Source organism: Puccinia triticina, chromosome 4A (assembly GCF_026914185.1).
Source record: "Puccinia triticina chromosome 4A, complete sequence".
NCBI classification, from domain to species: domain Eukaryota; kingdom Fungi; phylum Basidiomycota; class Pucciniomycetes; order Pucciniales; family Pucciniaceae; genus Puccinia; species Puccinia triticina.
The window spans coordinates 799,460-824,635 of record NC_070561.1 but is presented as its reverse complement, the minus strand read 5'-3'; the positions used below and the strand labels follow the sequence as shown (position 1 = coordinate 824,635).

General features: G+C 46.4%; 1 protein-coding gene across 1 annotated transcript; it reads left to right on the top strand.

Moving 5' to 3' along the window:
* Positions 1–24,331: 24,331 nt before the first annotated feature.
* On the top strand, positions 24,332–24,655 carry PtA15_4A92 (uncharacterized protein; the record flags this gene model as incomplete). The annotated part of the gene is made up of 1 exon (XM_053168819.1): positions 24,332–24,655. One exon carries the CDS (start codon positions 24,332–24,334, stop codon positions 24,653–24,655), a length of 324 nt encoding a protein of 107 aa, XP_053019199.1.
* Between the last annotated feature and the right edge of the window lie 521 nt (positions 24,656–25,176).

Sequence of the window (25,176 nt, the reverse complement as noted above, 5' to 3'; positions counted from 1 at the left end):
ACAGCCACTAATGCAAACTGGTTACAGATGGGCTCAATGGAGGACTTCCCATCAATCTGGAAACCCCTTCCAGACCCAGAACTGAGCCATATATTGCAGGGAAATCTAGGCTTTGAGACTCTTGGAGCCTCTTAGATTTCTCTGAGATTGCTCCCAGATTACAGCAGGAAGTCCTTCAATCAATTACACCATGGACACCCTATAAGTTTTCACTTTGAACATACTTCAAAAGGGTAGTGCTCAATAGTCTTAAACAAGGATTCAAATAATATTCAAACATGATCTGGGACATATTCAAAAAATATGTGAAATGTGCTGTGGACCAGGGTTGGCAACATCCCTACACCAGGAAAAAACAATGATCATTTGTCTGCAAGTGACATCAAAAAGTACAAAGGCCCCTTTGTACTTTGCTATGTCACTTGTTGGCAAGTGATCATTCTTTTTTCCTGGTGCTACTGAATTTATTTTTGTTCAACTATCATTTGAAGCAATTTAAGCTACTCCGCATTGCATCCGTGGTGTAATTATGGTCTGTAAAACTAAAGGTGAATCATACCAAATCATGTTTGAAATTCAAACAACCCTAGCTAATGTGATGGTGTCAAGGCTGTTGAAAATGAACAGTACTGCACCCTATCTGCTTAGTTACCATGTTGGAACTGGACTACAACACCATACTTACTCAATACCCAAAATTTTGTTTAGAGTTTCCTTCTATTTTGTCTTTCATTTGTAGACATTTTTGTTGCAGTCAACCCTGTCTAGCTACATAAATACCAAAGTGAACAAGGGCATAACCTCCCATATCACATACACATTTGGTTTACTGTCTGTTATTGTCTAGTCTGTGAAGAGAAGGAGAGGGTCTGGGGTTCTGGATCCTTAGATGGTAGATTTCAGGATAAGGAAGCAGTTTGGATCTTCAGACTCTTGAGCCTTGAGAGTGAGGTCTGTGAAATGTATGTGTAAGCTATGTACATGGTAGCCTGTAAGGACTTGAAGTGAGAGTCCTTCACTGTCCAGTACTCGTGGCTCAGAAGTGGAACTAGGAGGCTTGGGGGCAGAGTTTCTAGTTCACGGGGCTATGTATTGCAAAAGGGGGACCAAGCTAGCCGGGAGAGATGGATGAAGGTGGATCTCTCAGTATGTACAACTAGGGTTTTTTACAAGAGAAGAATGAAAGGGAAGGAGGAAAAGGGAGAGGCTTACCTAGCCGGGAGAGATGGATGAAGGTGGATCTCTGCCGGCTAGGAAGTGGAATGGAGCACAGACTACATATTTATCTGTGACATGTCTACATCTTAGTTTTTGAAACCCAGCAGAAGGTGGGGCTTCACATAGCCTGCGCTGCAGAGCCCACGCTATGGCTCATAACACTGTCCACCACTAACTTAACACAAGTCCTGTTGGAATATATGTGTTGGAATATATGCTTCAAGCTCCATTTGAGGGGCCAAGCTATATGATCTAATATCCAAATATCACCAGTAAGACCAACTGTGTGTTTAGCTCAGTGGTATAAGAGCAGCTCTCATGAATGTAGAAGGTTGTGGGTTCAGATCCCACAACACACAATTCTTTTCACTTGAGGCCCCGTTTGGCCGCGCGAGGTGATGTGATAAATCGGGTAATTTATAACGGGGGTTGCCCGGGGTATAACAGCCACTTATTTGGTGTTTGTGGCAGCCAGTAATATCATAAAAGACATGACCTCGCATGACTGAAAATTTATCATCCCCGCCATTTCGGAAATAGAGGTCTGGACCTGTATTTTTGGGTGATAAATCCACTCGTCGGGTCTCCAAGCTACACCTCTCAATGACCAATCATTTGGTCATCAAGAAGGACACAACACCTCAATGACTGGTCTACCGGTCATCAAAGAGGACACGACCTTTGGATGACCGGTTTGACCGGCCATCCAGAGGACTTCACCTCTTGATGACCGCTTCAACCGGTCATCGAAGAGGACAAACCCTCTTGGTCATCCTCTCGATGACCGGTCAACCGGTCATTTAAGAGGACAGACCCACTCGATGACCGGCCAACCGGTCATCGAAGAGGACATAACCTATGGAGTCTGGATGACCGGTCATCGAGAGGTTGTGTCCTCTTCGATGGCCAGTCAACCACTTCACCTCTCGATGGCCAGTCAACAGGTCATCAAGAGGTTGTGTCCTCCGATGACCGGTTGACCGGTCACCGAGAGGAGTTGATCAGCTCTTGATGACCAATCAACCAGTCATCAAGAGCTGAAGCCCTCTGGATAACCGGTTCGACCAGCCATCCAGAGGATCCCCTTGGATGACCAGTTCGACGAGGATCCTCTTTGATGACCGATCAACCGGTCATCAAGAGCTGAAGCCCTCTGGATGACCGGTTTGACTGGCCATCCAGAGGAGTTCAGCTCTTGATGACCGGTTGATCGGTCATCAAGAGGTGAAGAAGTCCTCTTCGATGACCGATCAACCGGTCATCAAGAGCTGAACGGATGACCAGTTCAACCTGCCATCCGGAGGAGTTCAGCTCTTGATGACCGGTTGCGAGGTCAAGAAGTCCTCTTTGATGACCGGTTGATTGGACATCAAGAGGTGAAGAAGTCCTCTTCAATGACCAATCAACCGGTCATCGAGAGCAGAACGCTCTTCATGGACCTTTTATCAAAGAGGAGTTCAGCTCTTGATGACCGGGAGTTCAGCTCTCGATAACCAATCAATCGGTCATCACAAGCTGAACTCCATAATCATTTTCTTGCATCTGATTTTTCGTTGCTTGTGGGTTTGTTGTAGAGATTATTGATTGTTTGATGGAGCCATGTATGGTAGCTAGTTGGGAATGATGAGTGCAGTAATAACTGGACTTGCAAGAAAAATTTATGTGGCTGCACCAAACACACATGTTATAAGTGTTGTCTTGGTTTTATTGTTTCTATGACAACTTCAACCTGGCTACATGTGTCATGTAAAGTGATACACAATTTATCATATAACATCGCGCGGCCAAACGGGGCCTGAGTAATTTCAACACATTATCAGTACGGATGCTCTCAGTGAATTGAATTAAATTTGGCTAAACCCTGTGAATACTTGATATTCATGCTTCCATATGCATATGCAATATTCAATTTCCTAATTGTTATGCATTAATCATTATCTATGATGCATGACAAACATACATGATTTGCATATGCAATATTCATAGTTTGTTCATGGTGCATGAAGCAAGGGGGTGTGTTGGAATATATGCTTCAAGCTCCATTTGAGGGGCCAAGCTATATGATCTAATATCCAAATATCACCAGTAAGACCAACTGTGTGTTTAGCTCAGTGGTATAAGAGCAGCTCTCATGAATGTAGAAGGTCGTGGGTTCAAATCCCACAACACACAATTCTTTTCACTTGAGTAATTTCAACAAGTCCCCCCTGGTGGGAGAATCTCTGTGGCTGGCAGCAAAGCTGCCCCTTCCGCAGGGAGGGACTTGCGCATCATCCCAAATTTTACGCGGGAGCAGAAAGTTCATTTGGCTGGGAGGTTTTTAAATAACCTTATAGCTCCTCCCCCAGCCTCTCCACCAATATGCCCTATCTGTACCCTATGCTAATTTTCTTTCTCTACAATTTGGTCTGCTCAGATTTTTTCTATCACAATCTGTTGACCTTTTCAAAAGATCAAAAATGCACAAGTCTTCCAAATGAGGCTCCACTTGTTTGGGACTCCAGGAGTTGTTTTTCTGGCTACAAGATAGATAAGTGGCTCAAATTCCTCGCAAGAACAGAACCTACAACTCTGTGTATTCAGTTTTTTTATAGGGACTTGGAAAAACAACTCCCATAAATTGGGAAAAAAACTCCCATACGTTGCCGGAACCGGGTTTGGGAGTTGTTTTCCCAATTATATTTCTTTTTGGGAGTCGTCCGCACAATTTTATTATCATTTTTTGACAATAGAAAAGGAAGTTGGCTGCCTAATTGGCCTTCCACAGAACACAATTTTGGGAGTCGTCCCCATGCACCGGTAGTTACCCCCATATGAAATTGTTGCGCAGCATGTAACCCTGTATAAAATTGTTACGCAGCATGTAAACCCCATATAACATTGTTATGCGGCATGTAAACCCCGTGTAACATTGTTACACTGCATGTAGCCCCCATATAGCATTGTTAAGTGGCATGTAAACCCCGTATAACATTGTTGTGTGGCATTTCAACCTTGTATAACATTGTTATACCCTAGAGAATGTCAACCGGTACCCAGCACCCGCGGGCGGGTACAGCCCGCACCCGCCAGGCAGTGCTGGATGCGGTGCTGGGTGCCCGTTTTTTCGGAAAAAGCGGTGCTGTACCCGGGTACCGCCCCCAAGTACTGCTTTCCCCCGCCGGGTTAATCGGGTAACCCCCGGACCCCCGGCCCTTGGCCCGCTCTGAGCTGCCCTTGATGACTGACAATAGACCGGCCATTGGCCAGGACCGGTCATTGAGGACGGTCCCTGGTGCAATCATTGAGGGGAGTTGTCACTCCCCTTGATGACAAGTGCGTGCTGGTCATTGGGGGAGCACCCCCAATGACCATGACCAATGTGGAACTACTCAAAGGGGAGAATAGAGCTTGGAAGGGAAATGGATAGCAACACTAGTAATAATGTAAGCTATGCAAGGGTGCTGATGAGGCTGCCTTCTTGACTGATGTTGAGGGGATGAGAGTAACACTTATAAGAAAAAGAAGAAAAGGTGTGGCTGATTTCTACTTGATCTTAGGAGCTAGCACTATGAGCTGACTACTGACTACTGAGGATGAGAGGGTTGGGGCAATGGTTGAAGGGGGAAAGCAATGGTAATGATTCAATGGCAATGGGTTGATGAGAATGGGCACTATAATTTCTGTATCTAAAATTCTGCATAAGGTACAAGTGAGGGGGGAAGGACAGTTCTTATATGAAGGAAGGATGAGCACAGACAATGAGGATTTCTGGCTATGGGAATGAAGGTTGTACAAATGGGGAAGGTTCTGGCTATGGGAACAAAAGATTGTACAAATGGAGAAAGTGATGTGAACATAGTAACAGCTTGTAATGATGAGCACTACTGAAAAGGGTAAGCACAGATCCAATGATGTAATGTGTACAAATAGGCATAGTACATAATGAGCAATGTATGTAAAGGGTTTAGTATGTGAAAAAATATCTGTGAAAAGAAGGTGATGTAATGATTCAACTAAGTTACTAATGAAATGAGTATTGTAACTAATGAAGACTGTAAGGTTTCTGTAAGTCTTATATCCTCTATAACTATTGAACCATTGAAGATAAAGGGGTACTATGTATGAGTGACTGTAGGTAAAATTTGGCGTAGAATCTGAATATGCAATAATAATGAGGTATTTGGGAAGGGTTATGGGGGAATGGGCAATGTAATGATGAATATATGTAAAGGAAAGCAATAAAATACTACTTATGGTTTGGAATGGAGCACCACACCAACCTTTGTGATGACCGGAACAGGTCAATCATTGCTTTTCTGGTCATTGAGAGGTCCTTCCCTCAATGACCAACCTGTTGCGGTCATCAAGGGGAGGACCTCTTGATGACGCGTCCATTCCGGTCATCAAGGACACCTCTTGGTGACCTTTTTGATGAAAAAAGCTGGCATGTACCGCTGGTACCCGGCTAAAAGACCGCTGGTACCCGCCAGGCGCTGCCGGATGCGGTGCCGGGTGCCTGTTTTTGAAAAAAAAAACACACAGGTACCGGCGGTGTAAATTATACCCGGGTCCGTTTTGACATTCTCTAGTCGCTGTTGTCTTTGGGGTCTGCGCCAAAGGCATGCGGGTTCTGGGGTGCCACTCTGCCGGCAGGGTGTGTACAGAATTTATGGTATAAGCGGGGGGGGGAGAGTGATGACACTAATTGAAAGAGGGAAGGTCAGTGGTAAGCAGGATGGGCCTGTGTGCTCGTCATTCTAGGGCAGCGGGCGGTGTGGTGAAGGTGTAGTGTTGGGCCTTGGCTGAGTTATTGATCCCCGTGGGAATGACGCGATGACCGCACGTTGTGTGGGTGTGGCTTGTGAAGTGGTGCGTCGAGGGTAGAGGCGCCACCCAGGTGGTTACAATAGCTTAGGTGAAGGGTGGCGTGGCTGGTTGGTAAGCGGGCGGCGCGGTGAGATGGTGCCTCCATGTACATATGTAAGGAGGGGGTTGGGATTGATGGAACCGCAGGGGATTCGGTTTTGTCCGCCCCCTCCCTGGGAGGCCCCTAACTGCTTGGTTAGGCCCCCCCTGGCTAGTTTACCAACCGGCCCTCTTTTGCTTGTTGCTCCGGCACAGCTGGAGGGTCATCCATAGGGCCTTTGGGTCTTTGGGGATATTCAATGTGCCAAGTGAGATAAAGGGGCATTCTTTGCCCCATTTTTGAGAAAAAAACACCCCAAAACTTAGATCTGCAGGTCTAGAATTCTGTGGATTTAAGAAAGTGGGATTACATTGTGGCTGCTACGTTTGGGAGTTCTGTGGTCATTCAAGGTACACAATGAATCTTTGAGAGAATTTCATCATTTTAGTACTATTATCAATATCATGGAAGAACTCTCACGCTGCGCTGAGATATAGTGGCAGAAACACCAAGAAACTACCAAATTAGTGATATTTGGCAACCAATCACATTGTAGCTGCTACATTTGGGGGTTTTGTGGTCATTCAAGGTACACAATGAATCTTTGAGGGCATTTGATTATTTTGGTACCAATATCATGGAAGAACTCTCACGCTGCGCTGATTTATAGTGGCAGAAACACCAAGAAACTACCCAAATAGTGATATTTGGCAACTGATCACATTGTGGCTGCTACATTTGAGGGTTTTGTGGTCATTCAAGGTACAAAATGAATCTTTGAGGGAATTTTATCATTGTGGTACCAATCTCATGGAAGAACTCCCATCCTGCACTGAGGTATAGTGGCACAAACACCAAGAAACTACCAAATTAGTGATATTTGACAACTGATACCATTGTGGCTGCTACATTTGGGTGTTTTCTGCTCATTCAAGGTACACTATGGATCTTTGAGGGCATTTGATTATTTTGGTACCAATATCATTGAAGAACTCCCACGCTGCGCTGAGATATAGTGGCAGAAACACCAAGAAACTACCAAATTAGTGATATTTGGCAACTGATCACATTGTGGTTGCTACATTTGGGGCTTTTGTGGTCATTCAAGGTACACTATGGATCTTGGAGGGAATTTGATTATTTTGGCACCAATATCATGGAAGAACCCCCACGCTGCACTGAAATATAGTGGCAGGAACACCAAGAAATTATCAAATTAGTGATATTTGGCAACTGATCACATTGTGGCTGCTACATTTGGGGGTTTTGTGGTCATTCCAGGTGCACAATGAATCTTTGAGGGTAGTTGATCATTTTGGTTCCAATATCATGGAAGAACTCCCGGGCTGCGCTGAGATATAGTGGCAGAAACACCAAGAAACTCCCAAATTAGTGACAGTTGGCAACTGATCACATTTTAGCTGCTACATTTGGGGGTTTTGTGGTCATGCAAGGTACACAATGAATCTTTGGGGGCATTTGATTATTTTGAAATTTGGTACCAATATCATGGAAGAATACCCAAACTGGGCTGAGATATAGTGGCAGAACCACCAAGAAACTACCAAATTAGTGATATTTGTCAACTGATCACATTGTGGCTGCTAAATTTTGGGGTTTTGTGGTCATCCAAGGTACACAGTGAATATTTGAGGGCAGTTGATAATTTTTATACCAATATCATGGAAGAGCTCCCACCCCACACTGCGCTGAGATATAGTGGCAGAACCACCAAGAAACTACCAAATTGGTGATATTTGTCAACTGATCACATTGTGGCTGCTAAATTTTGGGGTTTTGTGGTCATCCAAGGTACACAGTGAATATTTGAGGGCAGTTGATAATTTTTATACCAATATCATGGAAGAGCTCCCACGTTGCACTGAGATATAGTGGCAGAATCACCAAGAAACTACCAAATTGGTGATATTTGACAACTGATCACATTGTTGCTGCTACATTTGGGGGTTTTGTGGCCATTCCAGGAACACAATAAATCTGTGATGGCATACGGCTATTCTGGTACCAATATCATGGAAGAACTCCCACGCTGCGCTGAGATATAGTGGCAGAAACACCAAGACACTACCAAATTAGCGACATTTTGGCAACTAATCAGATTGTGGCTGCTACACTTGGGGGTTTTGTGGTCATTGAAGGTACACAATGAATCTTTGAGTGCATTTGATTATTTTGGTACCAATGTTGGGGAAGACCTCCCACGATGCGCTGAGCAATAGTGGCAGAAACACCAAGAAACCACCAAATTGGTGACATTTGGGAACTGATCACATTGTAGCTGCTACTTTTGGGGGTTTGTGGTCATTCAAGGGACACAACAAATCTGTGAGGGAATTTGATTATTCTGGTACCAATATCATGGAAGAACTCCTGGATTAATCCTCCAACTTGCAATGTCTTTTTGGCAGGAAGAAAAGAAAGGTGTGTACAGCATTGATGTTATCAGAATTCTCCAAATCTAATTTTTTTCAAAAATGGAATAAGATTGACCCCTCACCCTTCTCATAATACCATCCTGCACGCATTGTTAAGTTGGTGTGACCTTAAATTTCCTGAAGATTTTGCATATCACCCTTGATATGCTACATGCATGCAAGGCCTTTTGAAATTAGTTTGCCATGGTTTAGCATATTTTTGTCAGGGTATTTTTTTATCTACTTTTGTTGACAACCACATATTAATGAGTAATATTTCCACAAAGGTTTCATTTTAGATTTTTTCTGCATATAAATCCTTAAAAATTTTATTTGGGGTCACATCCATTATGCAGCAGCTACAATCTGATCAGTTGCCAAATCTCACTACTTTGTTTGTTTCTTGTTGTTTCTGCAACTATATCTGAATGCAGTGTGGGAGTTCTTCCATTATATTGGTACCAAAATGATCAGATGCCCCCAAAGATACATTATGTACCTTGAAGGACCTCAAAACCTCCAAATGTAGCAGCGACAATGTGATCAGTGGCCAAATATCACTAATTTGGTAGTTTCATGATGTTTCTGCCACTATATCCCAGCGCAGCTTGGGAGGTCTGCCATGATATTGGTACCAAAATGATCACGTTCCCTCAAAGGTTCATTGTGTACCTTGAATTACCTCAAAACCTTCAAATGTAGCAGCCACAATGTGATCAGTTGCCAAATATGACTAATTTTGTAGTTTCTTGGTGTTTCTGCCACTATATCTCAACGCAGCATGGGAGTTCTTCCATGATATTGGTACCAAAATGATCAAATGCTCTCAAAGATTTATTGTGTACATTGTATGACCACGAAACCCCCAAATGTAGCAGCCACAATGTGATCAGTTGCCAAATATCACTAATTTGATAATTTTGTTGGTGTTTCTGCTGCAATACCTCAATGCAGTGTGGTATAGTAGTTCTTCCATGATGTTGGTACCAAAATAACCAAATGCCCTCAGATTCAATATGTACTTTGACAGAACACAAAACCCCCAAATGAAGCAGCCACAGTGTGATCAGTTGCCAAATATCACTAATTTGGTAGTTTCTTGGTGTTTCTGCCACTATATCTCAGCGCTGCGTGGGATTTCTTCCATGATGTTGGTACCAAAATGTTCCAATGCCCCTAAGGATTCATTGTGTACTTTGAATGACCACAAAACCCCCAAATATAGCAGCCAGAATTTCTTCAGTTGCCAAATATCACTAATTTGGTACTTTTCTTGGGTTTTCTGCCACTATATCTCAGCGCAGCGCAGGAGTTCTTCCATTATATTTGTGTTACCAAAATTTTGAAAAAACGCCAAAGATTCATCAAGTACCTTTACTGACCACAAAACACCCAAATGTAGCAGCTACAGTCTGATCAGTTTCCAAATATCACTACTTTGGTAGTTTCTTGGTGTTTCTGCCACTATATCTCATCCCAGCATTGGAATTCTTCTGCCATATGGTTACCAAAATTCTTACAAGCCCCCAAAGGTTCATTACATACCTTTACTGACCACAAAACCCCCAAATGTAGCAGCTACAGTCCGATCAGTTTCCAAATATCACTACTTTGGTAGTTTCTGGGTGTTTCCGCCACTATATGTGATCCCAGCATGAGAATTCTTCTGTCATATGGTTAAAAAAATGTTGAAAATCACCCAGAGATTCATTATGTACCTTTACTGACCATCAAACCCCCAAATGTAGCAGCTACAGTCTGATGAGTTTCCAAATATCACTACTCTGGTAGCTTCTTGGTGTTTCTCCCACTATATCTCATCCCAACATGGGAATTCTTCTGCCATATGGTTAAAAAAATGTTTCAAAGCCCCCAAAGTTTCATTATGTACCTTTACTGACCACAAAACACCTAAATTTGGCAGCTACTGTCTGATCAGTTTTCACATGTCACTACTTTGGTAGTTTCTCGGTGTTTCTGCCACTATATCTCATCCCAGAATGGGAATTCTTCTGCCATATGGTTACCAAAATGTTTCCGAGCCTCCAAAGTTTCATTATGTACCTCACTGACCACAAAACACCCAAATGTAGCACTACTGTCTGATTAGTTTCCCAATATATCACTACTTTGCTAGTTTCTTTATATTTCTGCCACTATATATCATCCCATCATGGGAATTACTCTGCCGTATGTTTACCAAAATTTTTAAAAGCCCCCAAAGCTCCATTATCTTCCTTTACTGACCACAAAACCCCCAACTGTAGCAGCTACGGGCTGATCAGTTCCCAAATATCACTAAGTTGGTAGACCCTTGGTGTTTCTGCCACTATATCTGATCCCAGCGTGGGAATTCTTCTGCCATATGATTGAAAAAATGTTGAAAATCCCCCAAAGATTCATCATGTACCTTTACCGACCACGAAACCCCCAAATGTAGCAGCTACAGTCTGATGAGTGTCCAAATATCACTACTCTGGTAGTTTATTGGTGTTTCTGCCACTATATCTGATCCCAACATGGGAATTCTTCTACCATATGGTTAAAAAAATGTTGACAAGCCCCCAAAGTTTCATTGTGTACCTTTAATGACCACAAAACACCCAAATGTAGCAGCTACTGTCTGATCAGTTTCCAAATATCACTACTTTGGTAGTTTCTTGGTGTTTCTGCCACTATATCTCATCCCAGCATTGGAATTCTTCTGCCATATGGTTACCAAAATGTTTACAAGCCCCCAAAGTTTCATTACATACCTTTACTGACCACGAAACCCCCAAATGTAGCAGCTACAGTCTGATCAGTTTCCAAATATCACTACTTTGGTAGTTTCTGGGTGTTTCTGCCACTATATCTCATCCCAGAATGGGAATTCTTCTGCCATATGGGTAAAGAAATGTTTTCAAGACCCCAAAGATTCATTACATACCTTCACTGACCACAAAACCCCCAAATGTAGCAGCTGCAGTTTGATCAGTTTCCAAATATCACTACGTTGGTAGTTTCTTGGTGTTTCTACCACTAAATCTCATCCCAGCAAGGGAATTCTTCTGCAATATTGTTACCAAAATGCTGACAAGCCTCTATAGACACAGTAGTGTGCTTACAAGTCCCTCCCTGACAGGATGTCACACTCCCGGCGAGGCGGTTTGCTCATCACTAAGTTTTGAGACTGATCAGGCAGTAGCTGCTGCATGTGGAGATTTTGTGTGCACAAGCTGTCTCACATTTATCTTGAAAAGTTTCTTATAATTTTGTTAACAATGGTAGAAGCACAAAAAGATACCACATGTGTTATTTTGAGACTGATGGGTCTACAGATGCTGCACTGGGGCATTTACCCCCGGAGACCTTGCCCCAAGTGGATCCCTGAGAGTTTTGTATCATTTTGGTACTGATTTCTTTTAATGATCCCTATACCTGCACCAGGAAAAATCAGTAGTCACTAGATGACAACTGAAATGATGCCTGCTCCAGCTGGCTATGTTAAGGTTGTGTGGTGTTAGGTTTTCTTTTCCTTTGTTTCTCTGCTTCAAACCTGTCATGTACATTTCACTGCTTGTGACATTTCCTCTTTGTAGTCACCTGGGGCAGCAGACGTGGAAGGCTCTTTCCTCATCCTTCCACGACCATCATCATCTCTCTGCTGTTCCAGGTGAGTCTCTTTTTGTTTCTCTTTTCTCTTTTCTTTTTCATTGTTTTCTGTTTCCTTTTCTGATGCAATGATTATCCTTCCACGACCATCATCATCTCTCTGCTGTTCCAGTTTATCATCGCAACAGGTTATGAGCGCCATTTGCCGCTAAAGCCGCAGCATCTAAACCAACGTGGAGGATCCGTACGCTTCTCGATAAAGCTTCCGTCTCATGACCTCACCGTCACTTTCGCCAAAATCAGAACCCAAACCACAAGCAATCTCGTTTTCCAAACAACCCGCCCCGACGATGTCTTCTAAAGCCAACCCAGAGACCTGGACGCATCCAGCTCTCAAAACCACCACCATCGAACGCCTAAAACCCCCCGGCCCAGGATCCAACTACAACGAGTGGACCTGGTTCATGCGGGCTCACCTTAACACAACCGACGTCATGTACGTTATTGACGACGAAGTCGCAAAGGCCAGGGCGAACCCGAACTGGTCTCGTGACAACAAAGCAGCCTTTGGGGCTATCTCCAGTACAATCCATGCCGCACATGTTCGAAAGGTTTGCCACATCACCTCAGACGCCCGAGCCCTCTGGCAGGCTCTCAAAGAGGCCCATCAAGACTCGTCTGCTGGGGGTATTACATACTTTCTTCGAAAGCTCACGACTGCCCGGATGACGGGTGACGACCTGCTCGCTCACCTGGAGGATATGGCGAAGACCTTTGAGAGCCTCTCCTCTCTGATCACCGCCGATGCTCCGCTCACTTTGGACGATATTTACTCATCGTCAATCCTCACGTCTCTTCCGTCAGACTGGCTAGCCTGCGTTTTGGCAATGATGAACGATCCACGAGTCCCTCCCGTCAAGATCCTGGATGCTCTCAAAGCGGAGCATCTCCGCCGGAAGACCAGGAACGAGGAGCAAACCATGGTCGAGTCAGTTGCACGCGCTTCGCTCTCCAACCAATCTCAACCTAGGGGCTCTCGACCTCCGCTCGACCACTTGCTCTATTGTTCTTTCTGCAAGAGGTCTGGGCACAACCTCGAGGTATGCGAGAACGCCGCCAGGATCCTGGCGGACCACGACCGCAGGAACTCCAACTCTTCTCGGCACCCTGACAACCCCAGCCGACCCAGCAGACCGTCTGGGAATTGATATCGGTCAAAACCGCAAGCCAAAGCCGGCCATACGACCGTGGTGGATCTAGGAGGTGGCAAGGACCAAGAAGACTCGGACTACTCCGGATCAAACGACGATACACCGGACACCCATCACGCCCGAGCTGGCAACGCCGTTGCAGTGACCGAACACTCGGCGAACGCAGTCTCAGCAACACCCCGGGACGCCAACCTCGACTCAGGTTGTTCCAATTGCATGACTCCCTACTCGTCGGGAGTCTTTAACGTCAAACCAGACAGCACTCTCGTCAGGCTCGCCGATCATTCCACTGTAGAAGCGTCTCATCGCGGCACAGCCTCGCTTCCTCTCAGCACTCCTGTCACGGTCCCCACTCTCGTGGTTCCCGACCTCCACAAACCGCTGCTTTCCATCGCGGCGATGTGCGACTCAGGTCTCACTTGCGTCTTCGAAAAAGAGCACTGCAACATCTTCAAAACGAACTCTCTCATCGTGAACGGCAACCCAGTTGGACAGGGCTATCGCAAAGGTGGTCTTTACTACCTGCCCTCCAACGAGGTAAAGTCGCTCTCCACATCTACCCAAAGTCTGTCTTCTGTTGACAGCTCCCTTCTGGGCTTCCACCGTCGTCTCTCTCACATAGGCCTGCGGCCACTCAAACGACTCCTGAAGATTCTCGACATCAAACCGACAATCATGAATGAGACAGATGTCCAGCGCTGCACAGTCTGTGTACAGTCGAAAATGCACCGATCACCTTTCAAGTCTCGATCCAACTATCGCTCCGACAGCCCCGGTAAGCTCATACACTCGGATGTGGGCTCTTTTGAGGTAGTATCCAGAGAGGGCTACAAATACTTTGTTACTTTCGTCGACGATTTCTCTAAACATGTCTCTCTCTTCCCGATGAAATCTAAATCAAACGTTTTCAATTGCTTTAAAATTTTCCGTGCCCATTTTGAGCGAGATGGCTCCTACAAAATCCTGAGTTTGCGATCTGATAACGGGGGAGAGTACATGTCGACAGAATTCTCTTCCTACCTCAGTCTAGCAGGCATCAATCACGATCCGGGGCCGCCGCATTCCCCAGAGCTCAACGGTGTGGCTGAAAGGACGAATCGCACTCTCGGTAACCTGATTCGCTGTTCTCTCCAAGACGCCGGCCTTCCGAAATTCTTCTGGGCAGACGCATTGCGGCATATCTCCTTCACACTCAACTCCTTTCCTTGCTATACCCCCGCAGGTTTCAAGGCACCAAACGAGATTCTTGGCAAACCGTTAGTCAATCTCTCCACGCTCCATCCTTTTGGGTGTCTAGTGTGGTACAAAGTCCCCGAGGCCAACAGACAGAAGCTTGATGCGAAGGGACGCCCCTCAATGCTCCTCTCATACCTAGGCGATGGCAACGGGTACCGGCTCTGGGACCTGGAAAAGAAGTCCGTCATCAAATCTCGTGACGTCCTATTCGTTGATGGAACCTTCCCATACGGTTCTGAGCTAACGCGCCAGCCTTCCCCAGTAGAAGTGGAGCTGCCATGGCCGCCCCATCTCTTAGTCTCGCCTCCCGCCATTGAGAAACTTCCTCAGCCGGATCCAAAACCTGTGCCATCCATTCTTGATCTCCCACCTCTCGACATTCCACTTCAGCCGCGATTCGACCGCCGCCTAACAGCGTCCATCCACGCCAACGGAAATCAACCGGTCTCTCCGACTCCGCCGTCTCCACCGAGTATACCTGCTCCACCGCCTTCTCCCTCTTCTCCCAAATCTCCTACTCCCACCCCTCCTCCCTCCCCCGCCTCCCCCAAGTCCCCTACTCCTGCCCCACCTCCCTCTCCCTCTTCTCCCAAGTCTCCTACTCCCGCTCCCCCTCCGTCTCCCAACTCTCCCGCATCTCCTCCCCCTGTCCCATCTTCCCCCTCCCCACTCCCCTCAAAATCTCCCCCACCTCGTCCTCAGTCGCCACCAACTCGACGCTCTGGTCGTCAACGTCGGGCCCCCGACCGCCACGGTTCCTGGGCCAAATAAGCTTCCGCAATCGACGAGGTAGACACCCCGAAGACTTGGAAGCAACTCCTACGATCTCTGCACAAATCCCGCTGGTTAAAGTCTGCTAACGAAGAATTCCTATCTCTTCTGGGGATGGAAACATGGCGCCTCGTTCCTCGTCCCCTCAAAAGAAAAATTATCAAGTCGAAATGGGTATTCAAAATCAAGCGTTGACCCGACAATTCCATTCAAAAGCTCAAGGCCAGACTCGTCGCTATGGGGTACACTCAAGTTCAAGGCGTCGATTACGAAGAGGTCTTTGCGCCTACTCTTCGTCTCGAGACCCTTTGTCTTATCCTCAGTCTCTTGGCCATAAAGAAGTGGAAAGGGCGTCAAGTTGACTTCAAGACCGCATTCCTCAACGGCCGCCTAGAAGAACCAGTTTATATGGAACAGCCCCCCGGTTTCGAGGACCCCCTTCATCCGGATTGGGTCTGTGAGGTCCATAGGTCAATCTATGGACTCAAACAGTCGCCGCGCGAGTGGAACATAGAGCTACACAACGGGCTTGTACAGGCAGGTCTCATGCAATCACGGTACGACCCCACGCTGTACTTCAAGATCATTGACACTACTCTTGTTGGCGCGGTAACGGTTCATGTAGATGACTTGGCGATCGTGGGGGAACCTTCCTTTGTCGACCCTCTAATTGAAAACCTCGGCAGTCGCTTCAAAATCGGAGCCGATGAAGACCTTCATCATTTCCTTTCCATGAAGATTGACAGGGACGTCGACCGCAGTCTAATCTATCTCTCTCAGGCCCACTACATATCCGATTTGCAGCAACGCTTCCTCGCGGGTCCGAATATTTCCGTGAAAACACCAACCGACTCATCCTTCAAGGACCTTGTGCCTCGAAAACCAGGAGAACAGGCCTCATCAGGACCTTATCCGCAGCTTATCGGCGCGCTACTCTGGGCTTCCCAGTGTACTCGTCCCGACATTGCTTTCGCGGTAAACCGCCTATCCCAATTTCTCCGAGATCCATCTGAAGCGCACTGGCGAGCGGCTATTCGAATCCTCAATTACCTTATCTCTACCCAAAATCTCCGCCTCCGTCTGGGCGGATCTTTAACCTGCGCCGGCTATTCCGACTCAGACTGGGCAGAGGATCGTCACGACAGGAGGTCCACATCTGCGTACACCTACAGGCTCGGCGACGGGGCTATATCTTGGAAATCTCGGAAGCAAGCTACGGTCTCGCTCTCTAGCACGGAGGCCGAATACAAAGCCCTCTCGGATTCGTGCAAGGAGGGCTTGTGGCTTCGCTACATCCTGACGGAGCTCAAGCTTCGACCCCAAACCGCGATTCCTTTACACGTGGACAACGCTGGTGCCGAAGCCCTGGCAAAAAATCCGGAACATCATGCGCGGACAAAACACATCGACGCACGATATCATTTCTCCCGCGAATGTGTCAAACAAGGGAAAATCTCAGTCCTTCATGTCTCAACGAAGGACATGCTCGCCGACATGCTCACCAAACCGCTTGGCCGTACTCTCCTGGAGGAACACCGTACACGCTTTGGAGTAGTCTAGTTCTTTCTTTCTTTCTTTCCATTTGTGTTCTTCCTCTCATTTCCTTCTCTCTCTTCTTTCTTTGTTCTTTCTTTTCTTTCTTCCAGGGTTCTCAGCAAGGGGGGGTGTTAAGGTTGTGTGGTGTTAGGTTTTCTTTTCCTTTGTTTCTCTGCTTCAAACCTGTCATGTACATTTCACTGCTTGTGACATTTCCTCTTTGTAGTCACCTGGGGCAGCAGACGTGGAAGGCTCTTTCCTCATCCTTCCACGACCATCATCATCTCTCTGCTGTTCCAGGTGAGTCTCTTTTTGTTTCTCTTTTCTCTTTTCTTTTTCATTGTTTTCTGTTTCCTTTTCTGATGCAATGATTATCCTTCCACGACCATCATCATCTCTCTGCTGTTCCAGTTTATCATCGCAACAGGCTATCCAGCCTCTAGTGCAATTTTCACCAGCTGCTCCTTAGCTTTGTCCCAAGCACAGCTGCTGCTCAGCCTTGGCCTGGGCCCAGCTGCCCCTCAGTTTTGGCACAGGAAAAGCCACTGCTCAGCCTTTGCCTGAGCAAGAAAGGGAATTGATAAACGCACACCCGTCCCCCGGGGGCACACCCACGCCCACGCCCTTTGAAAAGGGTGTGTGGGACCGCACACCCCTGTATGGGCGTGCAAGGGTGTGCACGCCCCCACATAGGCGTGCACTGTGCCTACTTGCCGGGAGCCTCGGCGGGCAGGTGCAAGTAGACCTGCTCGCCGAGAGCCCCTCGGCGGGCAAGTACAGATCCCACCTCGCCGAGAGCCTCTCAGAGAGCAGGTATACATGCACCTGCCCGCCGAGGGGCTCTCGGTGAGCAGGCTCGGCGGGTAAAATTTTGGTAATAATATCACAACAGAATTCCTGCGCTCGGATGAGATGCAGTGGCAGAAACACCAAGAAACTACCAAAGTGAGGATATTTGGAAACTAATCAGACTGTAGCTGCTACATTTGGGGGTTTTGTGGTCAGTAAAGGTACATAATGAATCATTGGGGGGTTTTAAATTACATTTTGGTAACAATATCTGGAGGAATTTCCAAGCTGGGATGAGATACAGTGGCAGGAACACCAAGGAGCTACCAAAGTAATGATATTTGGAAACTCATCAGACTGTAGCTGCTACATTTGGGGGTTTTGTGGTCAGTGAAGGTACATAATAAACCATTGGGGGCTTGTAAAGATTTTGGGAACCATATCTCAGAAGGATTCCCACACTGGGATGAGATATAGTGGCAGAAACACCAAGAAACTACCGGAGTAGTGATATTTGGAAACACATCAGACTGTACCTGCTACAATTGGGGTTTTCGTGGTTGGTAAAGGTACATAATGAATCTTTGGGGGATTTTCAAAATTTTCTTAACCATACACCAGGAAGAAAAAATAGTCACTTGATGACAAGTGACATCATGCCAGCTCTAGCGGGCTACCCACCATCTACCCATCATACCCACCATCTACCCACCATCTAACCAGTTTAAGAATTTCCACAGGAGATCCTCAGTTTTTGCTGGGCACCACTGGTCCCCATTTCTGGTCAGCTGATACTCAGCTTTAGCTCCCAGCTTATGCTCAGCTTTGGTGCCCAGCTCATGCTCAGCTTTGTTGCCCAGATCAGAACCAGTCCTGGCCCAGCTTATTTTCAGCTTTATTCCAGCCATGGCTCAGCTTAGACTCAGATTAGGACTATCATTGGCTCAGCCAATGCTCAGCTTTGGACCAGTATTGGCTCAGCTGATTTTCAGCTTTGGATAAATCTTGGCCCAGCCAATGCTCAGATTCTGAGTCTGACCACTCCTGTAACAGCACTGCCAGCATAATTGGCTGGGTTGAGTTTATCCCAGTTAAACTGGGATGCACTCAACCAATTTAAACTTGGTTGATCTCAACTGATGGAATATAAATATAAGGTACCCCCCTTGGTTTTATATTTCATTGGATGAGATCAACCCATTTTAAATTGGTTGAGTGCATCCCAGTTAAACTGGGATAAATTCATCCCAGACAAATATGCTGGCAGTGCAGCTTATGCTCATCTGTGGACCAGCCTTGGCTCAGCTGATTCTCAGCTGTGGACCAACCTTGGCTAAGATAATGCTCAGCTGTGGACCAGCCTTGGCTCAGCTGATGCTCAGCTGTGGACCAGCCTTGGCTCAGCTGATGCTCAGCTGTGGACCAGCCTTGGCTCAGCTGATGCTCAGCTGTGGACCAGCCTTGGCTCAGCTGATGCTCAGCTGTGGACCAGCCTTGGCTCAGCTGATGCTCAGCTGTGGACCAGCCTTGGCTCAGCTGATGCGCAGCTGTGGAACAGCCTTGGCTCAGGTGATATTGATCTTTTGAATAGTCTCAAAAAATCTGATACTCAGCTTTGGAACAGCCTTGGCTCAGCCAATGCTCAGCTTTGTACCAGCATTGGCTCAGCCAATGCTCAGCTTTGTACCAGCATTGGCTCAGCCAATGCTCAGCTTTTGAAAAATTTTGGCCCAGCTGGTGTTAATCTTTGGAACAGTATTGTCCCAGCTGATCCTAAGCTCTGCACAAGCCTTTTCCAAGATGATGCTCAGCTTTGGACCATTGTTGGCTAAGCTGATGCTCAGATTTGGAATATTCTTGGTCCAGCTGACACTTGGATTTGTTTCAGGCTTGGAATATCCAATGCTCAGCTGTGGCCCAGGCTCAGTCAATGCTCAGCTTTGGCCCAGGCTCAGTCAATGCCTACTGCTCAGCTTATGATGAGCATCAGCTGTTCCTGGGAAAAAATGAGCATCAGCTGACTGTGCCACATTGAGTGCTCTGGTGCAGTCCTGCAAGCTCTACAAGTGCTGGTGGATCAGACTTGGAGCAGCGCTGGAGTAGCTCTGGAGCAGAAACCAAAGCTGCATCATGTCACTTGCCATCAAGTGACTATTTTTTTTTCCTGGTGATATGGCAGAAGAATTCCCAAGCTGGAATCAGATATAGTGGCGCTAACACCAAGAAACTACCAACTTGTGATATTTGGGAACTGATCAGACCGTAGCCGCTACATTTGGGAGTTTTGTGGTCAGTAAAGGTACATAATGAATCTTTGGGGGCTTGTCAAAATTTTGGTAACCATATGGCAGAAGGATTCCCATGCTGGGATGAGATATAGTGGCAGAAACACCAAGAAACTACCAAAGAAGTGATATTTGGAAACCGATCAGCCTGTAGCTGCTGAATTTGGGGGTTTCTTAGGCAGTAAAGGTACGCCATGAAACTTTGGGGGCTTGTAAACATTTTGGTAACAATATGGCAGAAGAATTCCCACGCTGGGATCAGATATAGTGGCAGAAACACCAAGAAACTACCAAAGTAGTGATATTTGGAAACTGATCAGACTGTAGCTGCTACATTTGAGGATTTCTTGGTCAGTAAAGGTACACAATGAAACTTTGGGGCCTTGTTAACATTTTGGTAACAATATGGCAGAAGAATTCCCACCTTGGGATCAGATATAGTGGCAGAAACACCAAGAAACTACCAAAGTAGTGATGTTTGGAAACTGATCAGACTATAGCTGCTACATTTGGGTGTTTTGTGGTCAGTAAAGGTACAAAATGAAACTTTGGGGGCTTGTAAACATTTTGGTAATGATATGGCAGAAGAATTCCCATGCTGGGTTGAGATATAGTGGCAGAAACACCAAGAAACTACCAAATTGAGAACCCTCAGCCACCCTGGATTAATCCTAAAACTTTGAATGTGTTTTTTCATGAAGAATTGAATGGTGTATGTAGAAATTTATGAATTTTATCAGGCAAAAAAAAGGAAAAATTCCTGTGGCTTCAAGCTAACACAGGGGGAAGGAGAGAGATTATAGAAGAGTATTAAGGATACATGGAACACAGACAAAGGCATCAAGAGGAATAATTAAAAAAATTGATCAATATAAATTGATCCAATATAAATTGATCAATATACGCTATATTGATCAATATACGACATCGCAAATTCATCCATCTTGGTAGTGTTACGTTACGCACAAGGCCTGCAAAGACCCCGTTGAAAATAACATAATGGGCAGCTGCGGGTAACAAGGTTAGTTATTTTACCCAAATTATGTGAATAATGTAACAATATGGCGTCCGCAGTGGTTCTGTCAATATTCTAGAGCGCACGCAGTGTGCCGCTGTGGTAGACGGAAAAGTAAAAATCAAAAGTTTTTTCTGATACATATATTTACTCACAATACGCCTCAAGATACCATCAAACAGACCTCAGAAATGGATTCTACGGCCAATCTTACCCCTAATCACCACTGGAAGCATCACCTGAACCTCACTGGATTGGAACCTACACTTCTTTGGACACTGGACACCCATCACACGTTCAACATACCCAGTCACCAGCCTGTCACAAGCCTCAAGTCAAGGATCACAGCATTATGCTTATACACATCACAGGATACAAGCATACATCTCCCCATCAGACTATAGTCATCACATAGTATCAAGTACTCTTCTATTTCCATATTATGATGGCATCATGCACTGACTCTGCAGCCTCAGACTTCATTTATGCACCCCTGCATCCACCTGTCAAATCATGCAGTCTACTGTCACTTTACGCAGCCTTCATGCGGCCCTACTGCATTCTTCTGACATCATTTATGTACCCTTGACATATTATGACATCATTTGTATCTACTCCCACCAGCTAAAATCCCTCACACTGTTGTCTAGATTAGTTGAAACCCTAACCCACAAGCCCTCCGGGGCTCCACTTTTGTCTATATAAGGAGCTCTCTCCTCCCCAGTTTTCAGCTCCTCAGCTCAGCACTCCCAAGTTATTTACATAGCACCTTCACACTTACCATCACATCTATACCTCACCACAACCCTCATATTTGCAAATAACCACTGAACTCACTCTCAACTCTCACATACCTGTCGTCGAACAACTTCATCTGGAACTAGACCAGACCTATCACTTGATTAAAACTTGCCAAGCTTAGCTTGGTGGGTCTTGTTATCTGATAGTATAGAAGGGCAGAGTTTTGCACCTCCATCATCCCCTTCTCCGTTCAGCAAAAGGGTTTCACAAACACTTTTGATTCTTACACCGGGAGCTCCGATTGTCGAGTAGAGATTGGGGACCCGATCTTGTCTAAAAAACCGCGCGAAGTCCAAAACTGCGGGCGCCGCGGGTCCTGCGCTACGATTTGTGCGGTTCTCTGCTTCCAAGCCGCGTGCGCTGATCCGAACCGGACTTGACATGATTATATCCCCGACCGGCCCCACTCCTACAATATACATATCCCGGCAACGCTACATCTCTCTTGCCGCCCAGGTCTCAGTCTTCCAAGTTCTTCAATCGGATTTGCAGATTGGTTGCCATTGCACGTAAGTTCCTTCTTTCTTCTTTTTCTTTTCTATTTTTGACAGCTGACTCTTCATTTCTCTTCTCTTTCTAGTGTGATGACGAAATGGGGAGCCAACAATCATTCCTTGTACGATTCTTGAGCCACCGTCGTCCACCACTTGCATGTAGACCTGGATCCTGCCACCGCATTGGTCAGGATCCTGGAGCTGATGAGTTAGCTTTGTTTGGTGTTCAGAAGATCGGTGAGTAAAGTCGTCTGGTTGGTCAGAGCCAGACGCAACCTCTTTTCCTCGAGAATTTGCTTCCTGACTCTTGTGCTGAAGTTACGAGCCCTTTTTATTCTCGTGTAGCTGCTTCCTTTACTTTAAAAGGTGGACCAATTGCCGCCTGTTTCCTCTTCATTCATTGTAGTCCCAAGTTTTATCCTACTCATAGCTTCATCATGACCCGTCGTACCCATCGCAATTGCCCAAACAATTGTCCCTCCATCTGCTATGCTTTGCGTTCGCGCCCTTCCAACGTTGCTTCCCCGTTTTTAGTACGTCCTCCTAATTATGATATATATATATCCAAGTTTATTAAAGACACAGTTTTGCCAAAATTAAAAAAATCAAGATCAAGGGTTTCCCCTTACAATTACACAAAATGAAGAAAAAAAAATCATGGGTTTCCCCATTAACAAAATCTCAAAAAAAAGGGGCGGGGTTCCCCTTCACAATAAAAACACAAGCAACTTCTCAACCCAGCCTTCCAACAGCGGCAAAGCCGTGCCCACAGGCTCAACACCCAGCCCGTGTCAAACGCACGGGTCAAAAGTGATGGACATGAAGGCCCCCGGCCCGCAGCAAAGGCTGCAGACCCGTGGGGGGCCCACTCTTTGCCCCTCAGACTGCGCACGTGCAACAGCGGAGGGGTTGAGTACAACAGATAGCTGGAAGTGCAGCATCTCCAATTGCCTGGGGAAACAACTACACCTATGAGTTATCCGCCTTTTAAGCTCTCCCTGGACTCAAATCTCAACCTTAATACTAGCTCCCCCCACGCAAACGCCACGCCGTGGCCGTTGTAACTGTAATTGATTTCACGGCAACAGCACCAGCCATTCGGAATTCCAAGATGCCTGTATACTCTATTTCCCATATTTGGCCTCGCCCTGCCTCGCCCAGACCGCGGCCCTCGCAACCATACACAATTACTTTGATCCCATCACAATTGGTTTTTTGAACTACGTCAATTTTCCTCTTCCCACCTGAAACCATCCTGGCCATTGGCCGCCACCATCCAGATCAGCTCTCTCGACCCCAACTCCATCCTCAAGCCTATCTCCTGCTAGGCACCCAATGCTGTCCCCACCTCCATCTGGATCGCCAATCCCGGTCACCCCCCACAATGTCAGTTTACAGAACCAGAGCGGCGAGTTGTATCTACCTCGGCCTGCTGTCTGTTCTGTGGTATCAGCTTGATGCCCTCCCCCCATCACTTCTCTAACTGACAGTCTTGCGTGCCTGCTAGCCAGACCCCTGGACAAGACCATCGAACCCTTGGCCTTGCTCGCTTCATCACTCAAAGTCGTCAACTCTGAGTTCAAGCAGGACGCAAGCGACCCCACCGAGTCTCCCTCTCCCCAGCCAAACAGCACCTGTACCCCTCAGCCTGAGCAAGTTCAAGCAGGACGCAAGCGACCCCACCGAGTCTCCCTCTCCCCAGCCAAACAGCACCTGTACCCCTCAGCCTGAGCACCTTCCTCGGCCAACCCATCACCCTCCTCTACCCGCAGGCGCCGCTTCCGTGTCATCATCTTCGTCTATCGAGCCCACCAACTCAACTGGCACCCACGCTGGTACTGATATGGCGCGGCCTTTGCATCTCATACCGTGCCCTTCCCCTTCAGCAGCATCTGAGCCCGGCTCGCCCGACAGACCAACCAATCACCTTTGAACAAGCGCACTGAGCACGCGCACCCGACTGCGGACATCATAGACGCCACAGGGAGTCTGAGCATCACGCCAGACCACGCCCCCAGCCTCACCAGTATCTCTCCTGGTGCTGCTCCCCTCCTCGTGATGGCCAACGATATCTCTTCGCAACCCTTCAGGTATCACCTTCTGTGTGTCCAACAGATTCAGCTATCAACCCCCTCACCCCCAACCTTCCACCACCCGAACCTTCAGACAACCCTCCCTTACCAATCCCAATGCACCCAACTAGCAAAAGCGAAGCTGATCCCTTGCCTCGAGGCTCCAGTCATCCCACCTACAGGTCCTGATGAAGCCTCGACCAGCTTGCTTGACCCACGCCCAGAACTCACAACTCATGATCAATCATCAGCCTCTCATCCCAAAGAGGTAGCAGCCGCCACTGGTCAATGTGAAAAACAGTCTGTTTAATGCAAAATGCAAATGCATTGTGATACTAATGAGGTGAGGTGAGTTAAGAGTGGTGATGAATATTGCATATTACTTACTGGTGGAGGGAAAAGCAGTGAGAGGCATATAATGTAACAGTTGGATAGTATGAGTGACTGATGTTGAGTCAAATATGTCATTTTGATTGACTCCTACTTTCAGTTTTGCTATTTTTGTTTTTGTGCTGCAGGGATGAACTGTCATCATCCTGTTTTCTTGCCTATTCTATGGCTTAGCTTGGGTCAAATCTTCCTTGAAGTACTTTATAAAATCTCTCCTGGGAAATGAGAAACATTTTTGTAACTCAACTTCACCATGAGCTCTTATGATCCACAAGAATTGGATTATCATGCATACTTTGTTCATTTTTTGTGGATGAAGTTTGAGTAATAAATAAATTCAGCACATCATCAAACTTTAATTGCAGGGATTTCAACAAGAAAAAATCCCTTCACTGGCAAAGAGAGATAAAAACCAAAGATTTGGCTACCAAAGGCAGGAGG